We start from the raw sequence: 25,982 nt of genomic DNA, 5'->3' as shown, positions 1-25,982 counted from the left end.
CTGAGTACCTACTATGTGCCAGATGGTGTGCTAGATGCCAAAGATAATGTAGGAAACACCTTAAATAGAATGCTGAAGTTAAGAACTAGGAACATTCAAACATTTTAAGATGGTTATGAACACTCATTTTGTTCATACACGTTTCTGAAGATTTTATATTTGGTGTTTTCTTACAAATTCCCCCTAACTATTGACAACTGTAATATTGTATTATTTCATGTCATATTCAACCAGACTATTTTGTAAGTCATCCTATCTCAATAAGCACTTATTATATAAGTTAAATGTGTTTATGTTTTTATATATTCAGAATAGTGCCTAGCACATAAAGACTCTATGTGTTTATTAAATACTAAATAAAATATCTATGATATGCCAGGTCCTTACTATTTTTCACATACTTCAAAGAAACAGAAAACTTGCATATTTCCTTTGCAGAAATGAGAAAGCCTTTTATATAATATGGACATATGCATCATCTGCGTGAATCTTAGAAGTAAAAAAATGGCAGCCAAGAATTCTGGCCGAATTCAGCCATCCCAAGGATTTTGGCTGGCCCAAACAGGGTTTGTTTTTAAATCAGTAACCAATATTAAGTAACAATAAATGTCATTGAAAAATCCAGAGGTCTGTCTTCCTAGAGAAATCCCCAACTCTCCCAAACCCAAGCCTGTATTTTCTTATTTCAGTAATAGGATGAAAAGGAGTCCCAGAGGTGGGCATAATCTTGCTTCCACCAGTCCCTTCTGCCTGGCCCTGGTGCACATTTGAGTTTGGGGGCCAGGATCTTTTAAGAGGTATAGAACTGAAACCAACATTGTGAAGAAAGAAGCTGAGTGTGACTGCTATGAGAAAAACATTACTGACGAAACTATCAAAACAAAGAGCTTTGCCCCTCTGGTCCTAATAATTTCCAGCTTTAAGAGGACCACCATTTTGGGATTTGAGTACTTGGCTAGTTCACTGGTTTGCATAATAGAGTTAAACATTTGTGCACTGGAGTTTTCTGTTTATATAAAAGTTATGTTTTAATAGGGCAGGGAAGTTTATTTCATCTGGCAAACCATGATGTGGAGTTAATTGGTAAGATATTTAAGATGATTTATTCTTTTAAGGTTGAAAAGGACCGTCTAAAGTCTTTTGAATTCACTTCCTTCAGAGTCTCTTCTAACTCACCCCAGGCATAGAAATCTATATATTATAAAGACAGAATATGGAATTTTCTATAACTTCCATATGTAATCTATGCCAGTGTTTACAAGCCCCATAGTCATAAAATTCTAAATGAAAAGTTTTTGCTTAAATATCCATGCTTCAGCTTTGGTCGATTCCTAATTCATATGCTTTCAAAACCACTGTATGTTTAAAGACTAACAGAAGTTTATCTTTTGGCCTTCTCTTCCTTAAAATAAAGAATTACAGTTTCCATTGATATTTCTTCTTTCTCTTCAACTAATATGTATCAGGTGCCTTCCAAACACTGGGCACCAAGCTCACACTGGATGCCCTATAATTTCATATAATCTTCACAACATCTCTAAGAGCCAACATTCAAGGTCTCCATTTCCAGATAAAGAAACAGATCACTGAATTAGCCCAAGGTTACTCAGCCAGTGTGAGTTAATATTTGATTCCATACTCTTTTCTTCTCTTCTAGGGAAGTCATCTGACGTTACATCTGTTCATTCATCTTCATACCTTCACAATATAGTAAAATCACCGCTAGACACGCACAAATATGTGTTCTAGTTCTAGTGATTCTATTTTCTGGGTGACCTTCACATCTCTGGTTCTCTACATCTTAAGCTGGAAATAAGGGGAATGGCATGGATGGTCTCTATAGTCTCTTGAAAATCTATACAATCTGTTACTGAAATGTTCTCATTAAGCTCATTGGCCCAAAACCTGAGAATGAAAGAAAGTGTGTGCTTGAGATAGCAACTCTCACATGAACTGTTTTGCTGCCCCAACTACTTCCCTTGCCCACAAGCAGTGGCTGCCAGACAGTCTAGGCAAGTTTCCATTTGGAAACTTCTCAGGACATTGAATCTTCAAAGTGTTAAGTCCTTTCCCATGGCCCGGGGGGAACCTCACACTCTCTACTGCTAGGAGTTCCTTTGCTGGTGACATTTCTCATTTTCTTAAGCAGGACGCTCAGTTACATTTTAATTTCGGATAAACAAAGAATAATTTCTTATTATAGGTATGTCCCAAATATTGTATGGGACACAGTTATACTAAGGATCTCTATCAGCAACTCTGTTTTTTAGAGAACTGAATTTTAGAGAACTGAAAATTTCTTAGAAAGGGACTTCAGAAGGTCCTAAAAGCAAGTCCTGAATTGATATACCAAGATAACTTCCTAATTCATAAGATGGTAAAATGGAAATTCTGTAGAATGTCAAACCATAATGTTCCACAAGTTATCAATGCGAGCGTCTAGATCCTCAGATAGGTCTCTCTCCCATCACCAGATAGGTCTCTCTCCCTCCATAGGACAAGGACCATTATTTATATGTGTTCTCTCTACTATTTCCAGTAAAACAAGAAAGCTTGCTATTGTTGTTGATATGGCTTTAAAACAAAAGAAAAAATATTTCTCTCCCTAAATCTTCCTGAACAAATAATTAAAATTGATTTGAAATTAAGAGTTTGGCTTTCAAAAGACCATTGTTTTTAGGCATCAAACTCGACCCAACCAGAGTTTTCTTTTAAAGTTTCAGCATATAACTGAAATCACAAAAGAACTTCATTTAGCACTAGATACTTGAGTTCTAACTGAAAAGGTTATGCTTCCTCACAGAACAGAAGCACAGCAGTAAATTACCCTGCCTACTAAGAGAAAAAAAAAAAAAAAGTCATTTAAAAATAATAAATGTTCCTATTTCCCTCAATTTTTTCTTCACTTCAATTTCTTCCCAATTTGATTTTAAATAAAATTGAGAATTAAGGGCAGGGGAAAAGTAGCCAAAACTAGAAAACTTGACAGCATTCCTGATCAGGGTAAGCATCCAAAACCGTAACTCCTCACTTAAGTGTTCAAAAGGAAGGAGGAGCTGGCCTAAAACATGACCAAGATTTGCAAACACTGGTCAAGTTCACCCCTTACACTAAAAGGCAAAGCAAGGCTAAGTTTATAATGAATGAGAGAGAATGGGGAAAGCAGAAGGAGGCGGTTTCTCAACATACCTCTGTCTGCCCAATGCCTTCCCCTAACACACTAGCCAAAAACTGGTTCTCTTTAGGTGGATGGGATCTGAAAGCGCTTCTGTGACCTTCAAACAACATTGCATTTGAAACCACTTAGGCAATACAGAAGAGCAAATATTAAGCCCTGAGGCAAAGGCCTTAATTGGCCTCAGGGCAAAACCTGTACTAATCTCTTTCTGTTTTGACTCTTGTATTCTTATTCACTACAACAAGGAAACGGTGAAGATGATTCACTGTTGAAGAATTTGAGTTCCCAGCACACTGCAGAGAAGGGCTGTTTTCCAAAGTCAGATCAGGAAAAGTACTATTAACAAATGGCAGAGGATTTCCCCTCTGTAGAGTTCAGCATCTGGCTCTATTATCAGCTCTGATATTTTTACAAATACACATTACAGGCAATTTACTGGATTACAGAGAATTGGGGCCGAAATAAAGAATGAATAAAAATAAATAATAAAGGTGCCTAAACCTTACCAGGCAAAACTGCTCTTCTACCCACTTTGAAATCATGAAAATAAGTTAAGAAACCCAAGAAATAAAACAATCCATGAATGAAACACATGTTAGTAGGGAAAGGTCGAAAAAGACACTTCCACTTACTGAAGATCAAAACGTAACTTATTTTAGATTCTCTTTGAAAAGGAACAAATTTGCTTTTTGGAGACTGCTCGGTAACCCAATGCTCGAGTGCCAACAATCACTTACTTTGTAGATGGTGGGTAAGATCTGTTTCATTTTCAGCCTGTGAAAGACAAAGACGTCATAAACCGCGGACACGGCGAGCACAGTCACTCCTTGTTCCTTCCACAGCATGCTGCAGCCTGCGCACAGCCCCGTCCCCAGGAACCAGCCCCAAGTCCTGGCTGAGCAGCCTCTTGTGGAACAGTGTTTCATGTAGCAGAGCAAGGACAGGAGAAAGAAGAGACTGGCCCCGACGTCGGCCCGGCCCACGATTCCCGCCACTGCCTCGGTGTGGATGGGGTGAGAGGCGAACATCAAGCCCGCCATGAAGGTCCAGTATCCGTCCCCAAGGAGGATCTTGGAGAAGCTTGTGAAGACACCAGTGACCGCCGCATGCAGCAGGACATTGACGAGGTGATAGCTCCAGGGATTCAGCCCTCCGATGGCATGGTTCAGGCGAAAAGAGAGAGTGCAGAGTGGCCGGTAGGATTTATGGCTGCCGCTGTGGGTTAGAAGAGTCCCCCAAAAATCATTGTAGAAAATGTGCGTCCATGGAGTTTCTGGGAGAAGGTCTTGATTAGTCTTGATAGCACGGCTAAAAAACAAAATGTTTTTTAAAAAATCAAATATAAAATATGGAAAGAAAAAAAAAGAAAATACAGTTGACCCTTGACCTACATGGGGGTTAGGGACGCGACCCTCGTGCAGTTGAAAATCCAAGTATAACTTTGGACTCCCCAAAAACTTAACCAGAGGCCTTACCGATAACACGGGCAGTTGACTAACACATATTTTATATGTGGCATGGATTATATACTGTAGTCTTAAAATAAGGTAAGCTAGTGAAAATGTTATTAAGAAAATCATAAGGAAGAGGACAACTGGGTGGTTCAGTCAGTTAAGCGTCTGCCTTCGGCTCAGGTCATAATCCCAGTCCTGGGATCAAGTCCTGCATCTGGCTCCCCGCTCAGCGGGGGAGTCTGCTTCTCCCTCTCCCACTGCCCCTCCCCCCCGCTCATGTACACATGCACGTGTGCGCTCGTTCTCTCTCACAATCTAAAAAAAAGAAGAAAATCATAAGGAAGAGAAAAGGCATTTACAGTACTGTATTTGTTGAAAAAAAAATCTGTGTAGAAGTGGACCCATGCAATTTAAACCTGTGGTGTTCAAGGGTCAACTCTATGTGACATTGCTAAGATACCACCTTCCCGGGAGCTGTTGTCATGTGTATGATGAGATCCCAGGTATGCAGGATTAATGCAAATGAGCCTTATGGAAGGCTTTACATATAGATTGAATTCAGATCCTCCCCGTAATGCCAGAACACTACAGTTAGGGCTGTATCTCTTTTCCTCAAAAGCTTTGTTTGAATGCAAATACACTTGAAGAATAAATGCAGTTTATATCAGTGGTTTAAGACTTACCATAGCAGTTGTCAAACAACTGCCCTAAAAATCATGCGGTATCCTGGCTTAAAATGCAGATGACAGGCAGCTGGTTGATGTGAGGTCTGGGAATCTGCATTTTCTAAAAGGCACAGCCCATGGGATACTAGGGATCCTGGTGCAGAGATCTGCTTAAAGCAAGGACTAGCTCCCTAGTAGAAATAAACTTAAGATAGAATGTTTGTGCCCAGAGCAGTGCTTCTCCTACATATAAATCATGGGGGATGGGGGTCTTGTTAACAGGCAGTAGGTCTGGGGAGGAGCCAGAGATGCCACAGTTCTAACAAGCTCCCAGGTGATGCTGATGCTACTCGTCCTTGGGCCACACTTTGAGTAGCAAGGGAGAGCTGGGGAGGCCAGGAAGAAGCTCTCTCCCCCATCCAAATGTTTCCCTCTCTCCTTCATTCTAGAAAACTTCAGCCTTCCCCACTCTGAGTTCTCACAGGACTTACAATCATCTCTACCAAGTACCTCATGTCCTGCTTTTGAGAATTCGTACTTCCAGGTTTGCAGGCCTGGGATAGCCAAACAGACTTAAGAAAGAATAACCTAGTATTTGCCGAGAGCTTGCTTTCTGCCAAGCACCATAATCGTCTCCTTGGCTCTATCTTCTTTAATCTGTAGAGTAATTGATGAAGTAGGTATTATCTCCATCTCTCAAGTGAGCAAATTCTGGTTGAAAACCAGTAACGGTTCCAAAAACACACAGTTGGAAATAGCAGGGTAGAGTTCCCTGGCCCGTACTCTTTCCACTGTTGGGATTCCCAAAATGTGATCTCCAAACCAGTGCAAGTATGTGAGAAGATACACACGGGCGAACCTTGTAAAAATTTTAATGGTCATACTTATTTTAATGTGTATTTGAAAGGAAATTTAATTATCAAATCAAAGCTGGATTTCATAGCTGTTTGCTCAGAATGAGGCTGTTAAAAATTAAAAAGTCAATGTAGAGACAAATATTAAGGAATCAACAGTACTGGCATATGTGGACAAGGTACAAATGTTGGCATGTAAATGATTCAGCAAGGAGGATCCTTGCTCTGGGCCATTACACCCTCCAGAGAATAGGGGGGCATCTGGACTGTTTTGCATCCTTAGTCCCTCTCTGTATTTACAGAACACAGTGGAGGATCATGAATTAGAAGAACAGAGAAATGAGATGGTCAAGATACTTCATATATAGAGACCTCTTGCCTAGTCTGATGTCAGGGCTTTTTAAGGGGCGTGGGCATGTGTGTGCTGAAGAATATACGACAGAAAGCCACCTGATGTCTTTTATGTCTAGCCCCTCCACCCGTTCTGCCTTTCACTGTGAGACAGGGTGATCAAAGGAATTTCCACATGAATATGACCAAAACCCAGGTTGGCAAAAAGCCCTGGATTGAGGGGAAACATGCCTGAATCACAGCTCTGTAATTTACCTGAGTGTCCTCAAAATCAAGAAAATGCAACAGATTCAAATAGATTAAGAAACCCATCCAAGGTGACACAGCCAGTGGAAGTAACAGCATTCTAGCTGGAATAGAATGATGGGGTAATGCTGGTTTTCACCTGCTTCTCTAAATTGCTTCCCAGTTAACCTCTCTGAGCTTCAGTTTCTGTGAAGATAATAGTTGTTGTTTTTTTTTTCAAAGATTTTATTTACTTAGAGAGAGAGAGAGAGAACACGAGTGGGAGGAGGGGCAGAGGGAGAAGCAGACGCCCTGCTGAGCGGGGAGCCCTACTTGGGGCTCGAAGGCAGACACTTAACCGACTGAGCCACCCAGGCTCCCCTGTGACAATAACAGCTTTACCATGAAAGCAGTTAATAAACACTTGTAATTGTTCATTTATCTTCTATGTACAAAAGCAAAGAACGGTCTTGCCAATACGTGAGTGTTCTGGAGACCTAGTGCAAATGACACCTGGCCTCTGTGAGCTGCTGGTGTTATTATTCTATAACGACGGGGGTACAGTGTTCAAAAACTCCCTTATTAAAGTCAGCGTGATGCACAGTCTCTGCAATTAGATGCATTAGGGGTTAGAATTAAAATGTATCAACAGTAGTTAATGATTATCTTTTTTGAGCCAAACACCATGCTAGTCCTGCTACATAAATTATCTATTCATGAAAACAAGTTGACTTTTCTAGATGCTCAATAAAAAGGCTGAAGGTCTATTAAAATCATGTCTTAAAAAGTACTCAACGTGGCAGAGATAGTAGTTGTTCTTCATTTCTGATCTCCCCTTTCCCATACTCATAGCTCTTCACTTTTTAGCTGGGAACATGGTCATCTGGGAAAAAAAAATTTAATTTCCTATTTTCCCTTGCTGCTAAATACAGTCCTGTGACTAATTTTTGGCCAGTGCTACGTACTACTTCTAGAAAGTGTCCTTAAAAAAAAAAAAAAATAGCTTAGCATTCTTCCCTCCCTCCACCACTCTCCCTCATTCTTGCTGAAGCATAGATGTAATAGCCAGAGTTCCAGCAGCCATCTTGGCCCATAAGGAATCCTTAGGACTAGAAGTCATGCCCACAGAGCACAGCAATAACACTGAAGAAAATTGGGTCCTTATTATGGTAACCACACCAGCCCTAAGCTAACTACCTCCCCATTTTGTGAGTATGAGAAATAAATCGCTATCTTGTTTAAACTGTGATATTCTGGGTGTTAGGTAGAAGCAGCTGAATCTAGTCATCAGTGAAATCCTTTGTTAACAGAAGACCTACTATATCACAGTGGTTTGATTTTCCATATTTATTTTTATTTTTACAAGTCTCCGTGTATCGACTGTGTATTAAATGAATTTCCATATAAATTGGCTTTTAAGATATTAGAAACAGATGTTACTCTGGATCCATTAAATTAAAACACCCTGCTTTGACATTCATCAAGAGTCTAACCCAGAAGTAACTGCTTAAGCCTTGATGGGTTATAATTAAAATTTAAAGAAATATGAAGAACTGCCAAACTGCCAAACAGTGTTGTCAGAGAGAGCAGATTTCAAGTAATTCACAGTGAAAAGCCAACTGGCCTCTACTAAACATTAACTCAGATATTGACGTGAATTTCTCTAATATCAACGCAGAAACACACAGACTATCAAAGTCAGGGCAGTAGAAAGCTCGGTAGCAAAGCATTCTGGGAGGCGGCTTTGCTAACGCACCGAGGAAGGCTGGAAAGCACATCTTGTTCAGGACCATACTTCACCCTTTCACTGGCAGATCCAGATAGGATAAAGAACCATGTTCCCCAAACCAGGATTTCTACGTGCTCTTAGTTCAGCTCCATAACCAACTCCACAAAGACTTTTCTCCGCAAACATGCCTGCTTTTAAAAAGCTGTGCAAAGTTGCCAGAATTTCTTAGACTTAGAGCAATAAATCTAGTAATCTGCAGCAGCCAACAAGATATACTATACATCTAACTTTCACAAAACAAGGGCATCAAAACAAAGAATTAACAAATCTCATAATTACACCATGAGAGAAAACTTTGATGAGACATAGGCCTAGACTTACACTGTGGAAAAAAATGTAGAGGGCAGTTTTAATGGAACAAAGAAGTGGGAGATCAAAGTAACACCTTAGCCCTGTGCAAAACATATTCTACTAAGGGAGACTTTAGTATGATAAAATTCTCTGATGGGTGTTATCTGCTTAGGCAGGTTTTTATTTAACCAATGAATATTATGGCAGAAGAACATGAAATAAGACTACATTGCATGGGCTTTAGTATATAAGTCATGCCACACATGCAAGTCAGTGATAAGGGATGCATGACGCATCCCTCACATCATATTCAGAAAAATACGAACCCGAAGGGCCTTAATAGAATCTAAATAATCTGCCAGCAAAATGAGAAGTAAAGGTAGTTGCTCAACACTAAGCATAATAGATTTTCGCCCATTTGCATTTTCTTACAAGAGTCCGAAATGGAAAGAGTAAAACCTCTTCTGCGACTTCTCAGCTAATGAAAAACCTTAACTCAAAACAAAATTTCAGGCTGATATAATTTCTAAGGTTACCGCTGTGAATTGGTGTTGAAAATTCAGAAAGACACTAAGGAATTAGGAAATTTTCCACTCTGGGAAAGGTGAAGAACATCGGAGCAGCAGATGTGAAAAAGAAACAATTGCCGGCAGAATTCTCCAGAGAATACATGACTGAGAGACCGTCTTTTGAAGCAAAAAGATCCAGTCCCTCAGGTCCTCAAGGAGGTCTTAACCTGTTCCAGTTTTGTTCATTTGTGGCTCTTTGTTTTTGCTGCCTTATGATTTCTCCTTTAGGAAATGTTGACAAAGGCCAACACTATTGTAAAGCTGATGAATGGGGTGACACCGCCATCCTAACTGTCCTTGTGTTTGTTTCTCTCACCGCTGTTCTTTCTGTCCATTGACCTTTTCAGTCACAAATACCATAAATGATGACCATTAGTCCGTCAGAGCAGAAACAATGCTTCCATTCTTCAAAGAGCAAATGGCACGTTCTTCCAAAGTGCTTTCAATGGTTCTACTAAAAGGTAAGTAAAGGCCAAACTTTTAATTAAAAAAAGAAAAAAAAATTCAAATGATGGGTTGAAGTTTGTTCTACAAAAGAGCGACAAAAAAGAATGGCTTTTGCTGACTTGCCCTGCTTCAGTGCTACCCAAGGATGCCTGGCTATGTCCTGGAAGGACAGTGAACTGCAGAAGGTAAGAAAATTGACTCTAGAGCCGATGACACTAGAGTGCAAGGTACCTGTTTTCATATCTGTAAAATAAGGATAATAACTGTACCTGCCTTACAGGATCATTGTGGGAAGCAAATGAGTTAGTAAGCAAAAAGTAAATTGTTATATGTAATAGAATACATATATTGGACATAATATATGTAATATGTCAACTGCTATCATTATTAGTATTATTACCTTCAACACCAAACGAGTGATGCTAGTCATCAACGCAAACATAGTGCTCTTCATTATGTTTATAGCCTTCAAAATCTGTGGATCATGGTCATGAGAATCTCACTTAAAACTCCTTTAAGCTTTAATGACATTCTCAAGATAATAAACACTTATGAACTTACCTTTGGTCTTTAACACATTAGTCTTCTGAGTTTCCTCCCACCTTTTGGGCTACCTCTTTCTAACTTTCCTTGGCTAGCATCTCCTTCACATTTTTCTCCCAAAGGTGGATGTTTCTCCCCTGGTTCTGTTCCCTGACCTTCTTTCTCTCTATACTTCCCACCTCTATGGTCAATCATCTCTGACACCCCCAATTCAAGAACTGCCTTGCCCACCTATACCTCCAGCCTGGGTGGTGCTCATGAGCCTCCGCTTCTAACTGCCCAGGTGATATCCACACCCAAATGGAAGGAAGAGTAATGAAATCCTGGTTCCTTTAGGACCCCCAGGAGTACCACCTTTGGCCAGTTAGCCTCTCTAAGCTTAGCGTCCTTACCTATGGTTGGTAGATAATAACAATACATCTCACAAACTGTTGTGTTGAACATCAAATGAAGCAACATTAACTTAAAATGTTTGAAAATTACAGGACCTTGGGGAACCTGGGTGGCTCAGTTGGTTAACCATCTGACTTTGGCTCAGGTCATGATCTCAGGGCCCTGGGACTGAGCCCTGCATCCAGCCCTATGTCAGGCTCTGTGCTCAGTGGGGAGTCTGCTTCTCCCACTCCCCTTCCCCCCACCCATGCTCACGTTCTCTTTCTCAAATAAATAAAATCTGTAAAAAAAAAAAAAAATACAGTCTGTGTAATGGATACTTGCTGTTGTTTGGGGCCACTTCTACCCCTAGTTAACAGTGTCCTGTTTTTGGTTTTTGTTTTTTTCTTTCAAGAATAGCCCACATTTACTCTCAGTCCATATGGACAGGGTGAGGCTGTCTTTACCTCCTGATGAAAGGTCACCATATGATTTGGCCAATTAGTTTACTATAACCCATCCTCATTCCTGGCTGTGACAACTGATTTAGCAGCAAGCCAGGTCAATCAGAGTCAAATACAGCCCCAAAAGTCTACTGAGAAAGAACATCTTTTGAGAATGAGATGAAATCCTAGGGCTGCTAAAGAATTGCCTAAAGACAGAGCCTGACTAAGAATAAAGCCAAAATCAAAGAACCCAAATCTAGGAGACAAAGAGGCCATTTCTACTGCAGCTGGATCCCATCATGCCTGAAGCTAATACTGTTAACTAAACCACGCAAAATGCCTTTACTCATAAGTTAATTTGAATTGTCATTCTGACATCTACAACCAAAAGAGCGCTAAACAAAACAGCACACTGGAATTATCAATATTGTTAGTTGTCCTTTCAGTATGTTAAGCTTAGTAAGACTGAACCCAAATAATTTTCCTCACAATCCATCCCCTTTGTCGTAGAAGTCCCTTATTAAATACTGTCATTCCTCCAACACTGTCATCAAGGTTGTGCATGAGGGCTCCTTCTCTCTTTGCTCCTACATCCATTTTTAAATTCGTTAAGGATATTTTTACACTATTCAGAACCTCAGAGAATATCCAACTTGCAAGTTTCCCTTGAATCTGCCTCTAACTTCTCTGTTGTAGTCTCATTCAGGCTTTTATTATTTCCTGCCTGTACTGCTTAGCATGCTTACTAAAACTGCCTGTTCATTTTTCTTTCCTTCGTTAGGCTTAACTCCCTTCATGGAAGGAATTATGCCCTATGTTTTTTCCCCAGGGCCCAACGCATATTAGGCTCATAGTAAATATCTGTTAAACTGAAGTAAATAGTTATCCCTGACTGCCTTCTTTCCCTCTTTGATCTACTATACGCATGCTGCGGAGAGAGAAACCTCCTGAAATATAACTCTAACACCACTACTCTGCTCCACAAAAATCCCTCATCATGCCCTATTTCTTACCATAATAAACACCCTTCACAGCCCAGCATTCATAACCATCCCTATTATGCCTTCTGGGCCAATCTCCCATTACTTCTCCATAGGCATCTTAATGTCATCCAAACCTCCCAGCCTCTAGGCCTTTGCTCAAATCATTTCTTTCCTTCCTCTGCCTGGACTGCTGTTCTTCACCCAGTTACATCTGTCCAAATATGCTTCAATCCCCTATGATTAATGTCACAATCTCCCCAAAGTCTTCCCTAGCTATTGTTGCAAATATGCTTGATTTTGACTTTGAATACTGACACATTCCCATTAATCACATTGACTTCTTACTACAATTAATAGAGATCCTAAATGGGATGACATGTGAAAGATATTTCAGAAGGAGTAGGAGGAAATAAACTCATTGAAAATGGGGCACAGGTAATTCTAATATTCCCTCTTCCATCCCCTGCTGAAAATCACTGCCCCAAAAAAGGAATTTTGTCATAAGAAAATTATTTACTCAAAAAAAAAACAAAAAAAAAAGAAAATCATTTACTTGCTCATATATTCATTTATTCAGTGATGGACTAGACATCATAAAGGGCACTGCAGATAGAATAGTGAGCAAAATAGACTCATCAACTTTGAGAAACAGCTTAGTAGAGGAGGCAAGTAAGTATACAGACAATTTCACTGTAGTATGAAAATACTACTCTAACATGAAATCCTGACTGCTATAGGAGAACAAAACAGACTCCCAGTAGTCCTAGAAGATCCGAAGCTGGGATGCCTGAGTGGCTCAGTCGGTTAAGCATCTGCCTTCGTCTCAGGTCATGATCCCAGGGTCCTGGGATTGAGCCCAGAGTAGGGTTCCCCGCTCAGTGGGGAGTCTGCTTCTCCCTCTGCCTCTGCCCCTGGCTTGTGCTCTCTCTCACTCTCTCTCAAGTGAATAAATAAAATCTTAAAAAAAGAAGTAGAAGATCCAAAGCTTCCTGAAGAAAAGCATGTCTACATACATGGAAGGAGCTACATGAAGGAGTAAGGGAGTTGTGGAGATGTTGCCAGGCTGATGGTCAATATTTTCAAAGACCATGAGTCAAAACAGAAGGTGGTAAGCTTGGGATCTGAAAAAACACAACAGGTTAGTTTGCTGGAGTGAGTGAAGTTTGAGGGATGGAGTAAAAGGAAATCACTGGCATTACTCTGTCTTGTATTACAGTCCTTCATGGGATGGAGGGGAATTTGGCTAGATACCAATCTCCCTAATGGTCTTTGGGTTTGATTCAGCCATTGTCTTATTAGGACCTGCTTTATTTCCCCAATGCACTGTTAACTTTTAAGAAGTAGAAAAGCATCTAATTTATCTTTTGGAGTCTAGCACACAGTAGGTATTCAATATATTTCTGATGAACTGAATTCTAACTAGAAATGATTGGTACCGATAAGCTGCACTCACCTTTTAGAAAAATTCTTTTAAAAATTCTTCATTGTTTTAAGTATATAGGAAATTATCACTTTCATCTAATAATAGTTCACTCACTCTGGGCACTAACCTCTGCTCATTCAATGATAATTAACTGTGAAAAACCATCAGGTTAATTGGCTTACCCAAATGTCTTTGGCATTCATTTGCCACTTAACCTATAATCCCTTCATTAGAGTCCCTCTTTAGGGATAAGCCATTATATTTAGAGAGCTCCAGTTAATATGTAAATACTTGGCTAACAGGAGAGGGGAATGAGAAATACTATAACATCTAGAGCCTGTCTCAGTTTGGGGATAAGGGATATGTTTCAGATTCCTTGAGGAATCTAAGTTAAGGCAAGTAAATTTCAGTGTTGGGTGCTGGACTGGTGGGAGCAGTATTAAGTTTCAAGGTCCCAGCAGAAATATAAGGCACTAAGTTTTTGGATGAATTTATCATTACACATATAACACATTACTAAGCTTGCTTGTTTCTATCTTGATCTCCCCCCACTAGATTGTAAACCCTTCAATGGCAGAGATGATGACTTCCTAAACAACTAGCACTAAAAAAAAAAAAAAATTTTTTTTTTTAATTGCCACCCTGTAGATGCTGAATGAAAAGAGGCTGCTGGAGTAATAAAAGGCCTGTTGTCAGACATCCAACGGACAGGGCCCCCGAGTAATTGCTTGCTTTTGTGCAAAGTAAGTCAGAGAATGCTCAGCCCTGTTACTAAAGGAACATTTTTCGTGGACCCCTCTTCCATGCCTTTAGGAGTTTTTCCTATGAGTAATAAAGGAGTTTTATGAACTTCATCTAACACAGCAATGCTCCTCTGCACCACACTCAATGATCCCTGAAAGAAAGAAAGAAAGAAAGAAGGAAAAAAAGCTTCTAATTCAAAGCAGTCCCAACTGCAGGTGCCCTAAGCCCAGAGCTGCTAGATATTCACTCTCCTAGAGCTTCCTCGGATGAGGCAGTTTCTTCCTCATCCAAGTCTAGAGTTTGCCCAGACACCTGTTTCTATAACTGGGAGAAAACATGGAGAAGGAAACTTGATTCAATATTTTTCAAGTATCTACAGTTTCTCAGAGCAATCAACACTGTCATTTTCAGAATTTCTACAGGAAATATTCAAGAAAAAACCTTAAATGACCCTAAAAGCAATCCATTTGAAAGAAAGATGCTCATTTCAAAATTAAATGGTCATTTGCCTAAAGATGGTTTTTTTTTCAAGTATATGAAAAGCATTTTACAAGATTAAAGCAAAAACTAACAGCCTGAGATTATCAGGAAAACCATACATTTCATTTCATTTCACTGATTAAAAGAATCCTCTACCTTAACATTAGCTTCTTAACACCTTAAAATATTTTCAATGCCTTGCGATTTGCATGATGAAAATATTAATATTTTCTACACAATTATTTGTTTACTGTATCCATAGCATGCCAACCTGACATAATAAAATACTGCAGTCACAACTCACCTCCTTCACACTGTACTAAATTGAATCAGTCTCAACTTAAAAGCTTAATGAAAATATCCTGATTCTGCTTTTTCAAGTCTTGAAATTAGTACCAGAAGGGGTACTATGAAGCTTTTTTTCTCCAAAAAGTTAATTCAAGTATATGAACCACTTCAGGACACTCCATTATATCATTTATGAATTTCAGTCAGTTTCATAGGTTTTCATAAATTCATAGGTCTATAAAAAGATGATTAAATTTTTTTCTATTTAATATATCATACTGTTTCCCTTACACTGAGGTCTTGAGCATTAGTGATAGGTTTTAAAGGACGACTGGTTCCTTGTAATTTTTTTATTCACAAAAAATAAAAAATGTTTGACTATTTCTTAAGAGAAGAAACAAATATCAGACGGTAGTTTTTTCATGACGTTCAAAGCTTTCAAAAATGAATGGGCTCTATTGGACCCCAGATTCCAAGAGAAAGAATACAAGTATAACCGTGAAGAGTTCAAGAACACCTATTTTGTGCATGGTCTTGTCCTGTGTGCTTTTACAGAATAAAAGAAGATGTAATCTTTGTGCTTAAGGATTAGATTATCCAAATGCACTCTAAATAGGTAGGAATGGTAAGCTTAGAATACATCTCTTCAGTTAAAACACTTGCCTTTGGGGGCGCCTGGGTGGCTCAGTCGTTAAGCGTCTGCCTTCGGCTCAGGTCATGATCCCAGGGTCCTGGGATCGAGCCCCGCATCGGGCTCCCTGCTCAGTGGGAAGCCTGCTTCTCCCTCTCCCATTCCCCCTGCTTGTGTTCCCTCTCTCGCTGTGTCTCTCTCTGTCAAATAAATAAAATCTTTAAAAAAAAAAAACACTTGCCTTTGTACATAAAAAGTACTTTATCATTTTCAGAACAGATATACTAAGTGCCTGGTAGTTTCTCCCAACGACTCAAGTATTACCCTAAAAAAAAAAAAAAAAAATCACATCCTTAAGGGGAAGTCATAAACTTCACTTTTAGGTAAACAAGAGAGTACTTTCTGACTATGACCATTGCTTGTGAACCCACTAAGAGTTCTCAGCGTGAGCACTGACAGACCATGGAAGTTAGGGGACAAAAATTTAAACCAAGAAACGGATAGACTCTGCGAAAACAGGTGACGGGGGAGGAAAGAGATCCGTGCTGCACTGTCCAGATGTTTGGCTTATCTGTTTGTTAGCCTAACTCCTGTCTTCTCTGAGTTAAGTCTTAACCAAATCACCTTTCTTTATTCCATGCTTCTCCTGCAGCCAAAGAGAATAGCCAAGAAACTTCTTTCAGCAAAATGTTTGCAATGATCCTTTGTCTTTTCCGCTTAAAAATTCCCATATGTTGCCAATGTATCCTTCACAGGTATGCATAGCATAATACCACCTTGCATTTGTATCAAGCTTTTACAGTTTACAGAATGAGCTGGGGTTGATGATTATCTTGAATCCTTGTCACCACCCTATGAGTAAGGGGATGTGGGCAGATAGGGACGTGAGAAATTAAGAGTCCTGCCTGACACAATGGCATCAGTACATTTCAGAGCCACCCACACCAAAGTGCAAATTTCAGTTCCTCATCCACTGCTCTCCTTATGTTATGGGCTAAATTGTGATCTCCCCCCACCAAAAAAAAAAATTTGTATGTTGAATCCCTAGCCTCGATACTTCAGAATATGACTATATTTGGAGATAAGGCCTTGAAAAAGGTAATTAAGTTAAAAATGAGGCTATTAGGGTGGGCCCTAATGCAATCTAACCAGTGCCCTTATCCTAAAAGGACCTTTAGACAGACATTAGGGACCCGCATGCAGAGAAAAAAAGACCTTAAGAGACCACAGTGCAAAGGTGGCCATTTGTAAACCAAGAAGAGGCCTCACGGGAAACCAAACCTGCCTACACCTTGATCTCAGACTTCCTCCTAGAACCATGAGAAAATAAATTTCTGTCCTTGAAGCCATCTCGTCTGTGGTATTTTGTTACGGCAACGCTTACAAAAGAACACATCTGACTAGACCATAAACACCGTCCTATATAATTACATACATTATCCTGTTTATCCTTCAGAGTTTCAGGGAAACTAGATTTCACACAAAAGCCTAGTTTCGCTAATACTACGTCTGATGCTGTTTTTCGATGACAGGGGTTGAACTGCTTTGTGAGTATAAATAGGACTTTAAGAGGTATCTAATTCTTAGCCCTGCCAGGGTTGGTCTATGCTGTCTACCAGAGGAAAGAAATTTCCTGATCATGCCAATGGGGCATTAACGCTAGCTAAACACACATAATAAAACACTAGGGCTACTTCACATTTACACTGAGATTGATAAAGCTCACAAAGCACACGCACGTTATCTCATTTTATCCTCACAATACTACTATAAAATAGGAAACTGAAGCTGGACAGTTAAGTTAGTTAAAGAGCACATACTTAATAAGAGGCAGAGAAAGACCTTGAACACTGTTCTCCAAACTATTCCATTTAACCTTCAAAGCAGCTCTGTTCCTCCACATGTACAATAAATCTCCAATGAGAAGTGTTTCTAAGACGATTTGAAAGTAAAATCCTAGCCTATTATTGCATTTTGTCTGGAATCCATATATCTGCCCTCAAGACTCAATAAAGCTATAAAAAATGCTTTTGTACCATATTCTTTTAATTTCTGCATTTCAAAAAGAAAGTCTTCTTTTAACACTAAGGAGTCTTGGAAAACGTGAGTCAAAGGAAGGTGTTAGTTGTCTTCCAGTGACGGGTGAAAAAGGCAGCTTTATGAAAGCCAAAAACTAACCTATAATTTCATATTACAAAATATAATAGAAAACATATTCTGGCAGAAATTTTGCTGCCTGCATCCCTTTTCGGCTATAAAAGTTACACACACACATACATCTGAGAAAGATCAGACTTTGAACATATTGCAGCAACATACACACACAACATGGGAAGTTTCACCAGGGTTGCCCGTGATGACAGGATACACAGACATCCCTACAATAAAATCAGCCTCTCAGCTAAATCAGAGAGTCTTTTTGGACACAAGAATATATGACCCCTGATGAAAAACAGATAGGTAAGGAGGAAAACACTCTAATTTAAAACTAACACAGATAAGCCTACACAGAGTACCCAAACATTTGGTCCACAAACCACCAGCGACTCTCTAATTTGTCGTGGAAGGCAAGAGATATTTCATCCAAGAATGAGGAGAGAAGGAGATATTAACTCCACCATTAAAATTTATTGACATTCAGGATAGAGTACTTTCTAATAGAGATGTCATTCAGCGACCAAACCTTAATAATCAAGAGATAAATTAAGGAAGCTTTCAGGAAGCTCTGACACTTTTTGCTCTGGAGCTCTTTAAATTACATGGTAGGCATTTTAAAATACACATGCTAAATGCTAAATGAAAACTATCAGCTCTTTCAGATCTCGTGCTATGAACAGACAAATTAGGAGGTACCAACATGTCTCTGTGAGAATCTTAAGCATGGTATATTTTGCCCTTTTGCTGACTCCCAAATTGTCAAACTTGGAGCAGTTGGATATTAGGCGTATCTTTTTTAGTACCCCATATCTATGACTGCTAAATCAGCTAACCTCCATTCAGTTGGAAACTCCAAAACCAGACCACAAGATCATTTTCATCCAATCTTGACCATCACGGCCTTCACGAAACATAATTTCTCACACACTGGCGACTGCCGGCAAAAGAAAAAATTTTTTTCAACGTGCAAGTAACCAGGCTAATAAGTTCACGAGGCATGAAATGAACAAGCAGAACCAAAGTATAAGAATGGAGGATGGTATTCAATCAGAGGGATCAAAGCACAACAGATCTAATTTTTCACTCCAAACTGTAAAAATAAAAATAAAAATAAATCTGCATTCATCTTTTATCAGAAGAAACTCCTAAAATCCATGTTATATGTTAAACACACACTCACATACTCTAGAGCTAGCCAAATCTTGATTCAAATTCTTCCTCTTAAACTGCCTGGCTGAGTGGTTCAGTCTTCTGATCTGTAAACTACCATTTCTGGTGAAGATAAAATAATAATTAAGTAAGATCAGGGAGTTCTCTTGACACATGGTAGGTGCTTAACAAATGACTGTTTACTATAATGAATCACCACCCTTGCCTTTCTGGACTTCATAAAAAGAGCACTTTTTTAAAGCTTATGTATTTATTTAAGTAATCTCTACACCCAATGTGGGGCTTGAACTCACGACCCTGAGATCAAGAGTCACATGCTCTTCTGACTGAGCCAGCCAGGTACCCCAAGAGAGCACGTTTTTCCCCCTGAAATGTTGCTCAGTATCACTACATCTAGCATTCAGTTACTAGTGCTATCTTTTTCTCTTAGCATATTCTCCAGGATCTGTATTCCTCTCTCCTGTCCAACCCCAGTGTGAAATTGTGCCTGGATTAATGATAAGTTAAGCCCATTAGCCAATTGAAGAACACAAGAATGATGTTCATAGCTGTCTAACTCATCAGGGAGGATGGATAACAGCAAAGTTAAGTGACAGGATCAACAAGCATAACAGAAAGAAGAAACAGTCACAGGACTTATGTCATAGTGCACAGCCTAATTAGGATATTCTGGGAAAGAGCTTCGTTGGAAGAACAACAGTTGCATACCTCCAAAGAAGCTCGGCTTGGTATTTCTTTTGGACTAAAGAACATCAGTTCTAACAAAACAACTGTAATGTGATCTGCAAACTATTTTTTTTTTAAGCTACCCCTATTTTTTCTCGCACAAAGTACGAAAAGAATTACTCCAGGCATTTCCAATCACACACACATATCATTATGTTTTCAAAGACAGCAACTTCTAAAAAGCAGGATAATACATATTAAACTTCTTGTATCTTTGCTACTAAAAATAAAAGTCAACACAATATTTGAAAAACATCCTCTTTACAGTCTTCATGTAAGCCAACCCTATGCACATGGGCAGTAAAGAGGCTATAATTTCTGATGGCTTGGAATATAATCGAGAAGAGTTTAAGGTCAGAAATGTGATCACCTCGTGGAAAAGGGTAATGTCACTCACTCTGTGATGGTCACTCCACTCACAGTAGATGGATTTTCACATTGAAAAACTAACATTAAAAGTTGCCTTGGTGAGGATAACAGAATAGGCATCCTCCAAATGCTCTATCAGTCCTGTCTTCTAATGGTTTCTTTTCTGAGGGCATCCTGGAGAGAAGTTCAATCTTTCTAATGGCAATATAACTGTACTGCAACTCTCCAAGGGCATTTAGCACTTTCAAAAGGAACTCCAAACTCTGCTGTCTTTAAAAGGCAGTGGGTCACTGGGAAAAGTCATTTCTCAAAGCTCCAGTGAACTGGCACTCTGCTTTTCGGCGGCCACAGAGATGAAGCGTACGGCCTCAGCAACAGCACTGCTTTTCTTTAATTTTTAATGCTTGTCCATTTCAGAGTCCCCAAGAGGAATCATGGCATCATACATGGCTTGGACTGTGGATGCATGTATTTTGACAGAGCAGGTAGGAAAATCATCCATCAACTGTTCGTTTTAGAGGAACATTTGATAAAGGTTACAAGAAATACAACCGAAAAGCATCTTCCTTATCCATCCCAAAATGGAAAAAAAATAATAGTAATAATCATCTCATCATTGTCACCCCTCAGAATTTAAGTGAAAATAAACCTCCTAGAGGGGAAGGCACGTGTTTTTTATTTCCCATTCTGAAAGCACACACAGGTACGAGCACGTTCAAATGGCAGCGAATTCGTCTGGAATGTGAAAGACCATGGGGTTCACACATATAAAGATCAACAGTTGTTTTAGAAATTAACTACACCACATCTTAAACTTCTACACAAGTTCTAAACTGATCCAGGTGTTATCATCAGGGTAGAAACAGATGCAGTGTTAGCACATTAAACTGTGAATCCAGCTCCAACACTGCTTAATGGGCTCCACATGCTGAAAATGATCATCATGGTAGGAAGTGCACTCAACCAAAAGCTTAACTTTCAAACAAAACAAGAGTTTCATTATCTGCATCATGCTCACCAGCAACTACTCTGGAACTCACATTGTTTTTTTACACTGCTTATGGTGCATTCGTAATTTTGAGGGAGGGAAGTGGTGGTGGGAGAATTAATGCAACAAAGAACAACAAAGTTACAGTTGTCACCTGACACCCATGTGGTCACCACTATAAAGTGAGCACTGGTCACACCAGCCTATTTCATCTTGTGATTCCATCTGGATTCCCAAAGTGGCGAAAGGGGGTGAGAAGAACGATGGAGAAGTTTAAATAATAACCACGGTGACTTAATGTATGTACAGAACTTTCTAGTTTTTAAAATATTTTTATAGGTACCATGTGATGTCACAAATGCTTTTCCCATCTCTTTAGTGAAGAAATGCTAGCTCTACTCTGTACTGTTCCCAGCCGTGTTACCTCTGCACTGAAGAGGCCCTTTGCCCCCATTCCATGTATAATGGGGGGGGGGGGAGGCTTGGGTTATTCCAAAAGGAGGAGAAAGGACCATAACTGTGTTTTAGTCAATTCCCTCTGGCCCACACTATTTCGTTTTCAACTAACGAACTAAATGGTCTAAATGGTCTAAATGATGCTAAATTACTGCAGCATACTGGAAAGCTGTCTGGAGCAGAAGGGATTTCACCAAGGAGTGTTCTGCATTTATTGAGTTTTCTATTGACCAAAAAGCTTTACGGTCTTTAAATAACAACTTCAAAAACAATTAAAATAATGCCAAACAATTTTTTTTTACAGTTTTTCCACTTCCAAAATTCAACTCCAATGAAAACTGAGTTTTTTTTTTTTTTTTAACTCTATTGGGAAGTCATCATTGTATATTTCTTGAGTCATTTAATTTTTAAATCCACCCTTATTTCCTGAGCTTCGGCCTTAGTACATATTTTGCATCAAGTAGACTCAGTAGACGGTTAACCTCGAGGCAAGCCAAGTTCCAGTGTAACTCACATGAAAAATAAAGCTGCCGTTATGACAAGCAGACAACATATGTCCAAATCACATCTCAAGGTGAAGACTTCAAGAATAGGTACTAGAGTTTTTGTCAGAAGATCCTTCTGGAGGGGCGCCTGGGTGGCTCAGTCGGTTAAGCAGCTTGCCTTCGGCTCAGGTCATGATCTCGGGGTCCTGGGATCAGCTCGTGTCGGGGCTCCCTGTTCAGCAGGGAGCCTGCTTCTCCCTCTCCCTCTGCTCCCCCCCCCCCTTTGCTCTCTCTCTCTCTCTCAAATAAATAAATAAAATATTTTTAAAAAAGAAGATCCTTCTGGAAACTGGGCTTCTATATTTTTAATCTAACAGGATCTTATTTTGTCCTTTTTGACTAATGTATATAGTATACAGATTAAAAGCTAAGTGAATTAGAGGATAAAGAGGGAAAAAAAATGATGGCAAAGGAGCAGTAGAAAACTTTGAGATTTGTGAGAGAGAACACCACACAAACTTCTAAGCCTTCCTGTCTTGACAATAATGGAGGGATGGAGGCAGGCCAAATGGTTTTGTTTCTTCTGTGCTATGTTGGTACTTACCATTATAAGAACTAAAGCTGAATAATCTTCATTATTGGCAAAAGGGGTGAATTACTAGTTTGGTGTCTCTATTAGTTTCTGTTGTTACTGTAATGAATTACCATATACTTAGGGGCAAAAATTCACAAACCTATTATCTTACAGTTCTGGAGGTCAGTCTTAAGTCCAAAATGGGTTTGTTTCATCAAAGTATTAGCAGGATTGTGCTCCCTCTGGAGGCACCCAAGAAGAATCCAGTTCCTTGCCTTTTCCAACTGATCGAGGCCATTCTTTGACTGGTCCCCTTTTCTCCATCTTCAAAGCCAGCGATTAATTACATCACTCAGTCTCTGCTTCCACGGTCTCTTTGATTCTGACTCTCCTCCTCCCTCTTTCCATCATAAGAACCCTTGTAATTATACAGGGCCCACTCAGATAATCCAGGATACTCTCCCCCACTAAAAAATCTTTAACCACATCTTCCAAGTCCCTTCTGCTGTGAGAGACAGCATATTCACCAGGTGCTGAGGATTAGGACACGAATACCTTTGGGTCTCTTCCTCTGCCTACCGCAGTGTCGCACTTCACTAGGCTTCACCAACTATATGAATAAGGTGATATATCAGAATCATTTCCTCACCAAAATATACAAGGTACTCCATCTCCATAGGCATGTAGAAGCAAGAGTCAACAGTTTATAGGAGAATACAAATGAATAAAAATTACCATCATTTCTTATTTTCTACTAAATTACCAAAGGAAAACATGATGCAAAGGACTGGAGCAGCACATGGATAAGAGAAAGTAAAGTGAAGGATAACTAATAATAATTAATAATAAATAATCTCTCCTGGAGCTCAAATACAATCTTGAGAATTAGAATTTATAATTCAGGTAAGTGCTCAGTTTCATGGCTATGGATTTCACATGTGTAATGTTATACGCAGAGGTGATATTCAAAATATTAACAACTAATCCAGAATGGGTACTGGCCACGGTACTGGAACAAGGTTTTATAGGACCTCTGCTACATTCAGCATTAAAATTTAAGTAGCTGACCTTGGGGAGCTCCAGGTGATCTCAGGTGAGGGCACAGGATGGTCAAGGGGGAAGAGAGCCTCAGGAGAGGAGGAGGCAATAGCTCTTTACTAACTGCAATGGTCAAACCAGTGAGAAACTGGTTAAATATTAGCCCCTCACAAAATTCGTACAGGTGGCCAATGACTGCTGCAGTGAGTATGCATCACATTCCTAATCAGGGAAATAAAGTAAGATTGCAAAACATGCCTAATTTGGGGGGAAAAAAAAAGTGCTGATACCATTCTAACCAGGGAAGAACATTTTCATTAGCAGAGTGCAATATCCAAATAGATCTTGACAGAATGGAATGACCAACTAAAGTAAACAAAGTTTAATAGGGATAAGGATTAGATCCTAAGACCTAAACTTAGTTCCAAAGCCAAAAGCTGCAGGATGGGAAGATGTGAGTCAGCAACATATGCATGGAAAAATACTTGGTAGATTTCAGATGAAAGTGAGATTCAATGAGTCAGTATGATGTAGCCCAAAGAAAAAAAAAAAGCAAACATATATTGCATCTGACTACAATCAAAGCAAATACATAATCAAAAACCTGCAGTGTTTGCGATAAGGATAGAATAAACTTGAAACATTTTCTCAGTTTATTATGTATTGTAGTTACATATTATCACTATTACTAAACATACTAGTAATAAAAATGATGATACATATTAGTTTATGTGATAAACTCTCTAACAGAAGAATTTTAATGCACCATCCACTTCATTTAAATTAATATCTTCATTTTCAGAATAATTAACTAAATCATCCAAAGTTACCCAAGTTTAGGGAACCATTTGGGAAGACTTTAAAAACAAGAAAACATTCAAAGAAGCAACCAACGTGACATGGGGATCTCGGAGCCATGTCACTTTGAAGACTGTAAAAAAAAAAAAAGGCTTATTTATCAAGTAAAAAGTGATTTAGAAGAGAAATGATAATAAATTTCCTCAAATTATTGAAATTGCATCATAAGAAAGAAGGATTAGACTTGTTCTATATTTATCATGAAGACAGACTGAGATCATGGAATTACTAACAGCTGGATGATGAGCCATACAGAAGAACTTTAACTGCTACATTTATCTAGTGATGGAACATGCCACACCTCGGGGGGTAGTGATTCTCCATCAACGGAAATCCAAAAACAGAGGACAGATGGTCATGATAAAATAGGTAGATTTCAAAGGCACTCCAAATCTTGGGATTTGATCATTCTTTATCTTTGTAGGCTACCACTTCTAAAACAGATACTCATAATCCAGTGTTTCCCACACATTAGTCATTCATACAGAACCTCCATAATTTTTGCCACACACTTACTCCTTGTACTCTTTGTACTTAATATCTACCTTTAAATTGCCTCAATTTTGTTTTCTTTATTATGTTTTGCCTTGTTTTTAGTAATATCATCTATGGACTATATGACATTCTAATTACGTTTTCCATAACACCCTTAAAATAAATATTAAAATCTTTATGTGTACACCCTTTAAAGATTTTTTTTTAATTAATTTATTTAGAGAGAGAGCATGCGAGCAGGGGGAGAGGCAGAGGGAGGGGGGGGAGAGAAAAGAATCCCAAGCCGACTCCGCACTGAGCACAGAGCCCGACACAGGGCTCAATCTCATGACCCTGAGATCATGACCTGAGCTGAAATCAAGAGTAGGACACTTAACCGACTGAGCCACCTAGACGCTCCTATGTGTACACCCTTTAAAATAAGTAGCCCACATACCACACTTGAAACACACTGTTTTAACTTTTCAGTTACAAATGTATACAACATTTTTTAATTAGGTATTTTTCCTCAAATCTCTAAGCTTTGAAAATCACCTTTAAGAGACCTGGTAGGTAATTACCGCATTTTGGGACAGTTCCGGTATTGTTGCTGTGTGTGTTTGTTTTGTTTATGAGGATGGTAGAATAACATTCTGCAGGCCTCCTACTTACTTGGCTGTATTTGCCTCACGTTTTGGAAACCAATTATTCATATAATGGGTAACAGCCTTAAGTGTCAAGACAGAGCACTGGTTAAAATTAACATTTCTTAAAGTTGAGCTCAAAAATCTTGAATACATTACTGAATTTGTCAATATTCCAATTAGCTAACAGATTAACAGCTGTATATTTGGCATATTTGTTTGGGATCTCCACTTTCCTTACAGACTTATTTGGCAATAGACCATACATTTGAGAGTAAAACAACTGAATGAGTAAAGAAGCATTTTGAGT

At 39.2% G+C, this 25,982-nt stretch overlaps 1 protein-coding gene across 4 annotated transcripts in view; it reads right to left on the bottom strand.

Moving 5' to 3' along the window:
* TMTC2 (transmembrane O-mannosyltransferase targeting cadherins 2) overlaps positions 1-25,982 on the bottom strand; it is a 388,107-nt gene that overhangs the window by 234,215 nt on the left and 127,910 nt on the right. For 3 of the 4 annotated variants that reach the window (XM_078076381.1, XM_078076382.1, XM_078076383.1), the window contains exon 2: positions 3,916-4,486. The exons of the other annotated variant lie outside the window; for it this stretch is intronic. In XM_078076381.1, the coding sequence (XP_077932507.1) occupies positions 3,916-4,486 (571 nt within the window). The remainder of the gene's footprint in view (positions 1-3,915; positions 4,487-25,982) is intronic. 4 annotated transcript variants of the gene reach the window in all.

Source organism: Halichoerus grypus, chromosome 6, assembly GCF_964656455.1.
Source record: "Halichoerus grypus chromosome 6, mHalGry1.hap1.1, whole genome shotgun sequence".
In the NCBI taxonomy this organism is placed as follows: Eukaryota; Metazoa; Chordata; class Mammalia; order Carnivora; family Phocidae; genus Halichoerus; species Halichoerus grypus.
Note: the sequence above shows the minus strand (reverse complement) of the source record. Positions and strands in the feature narration are given on the sequence as shown.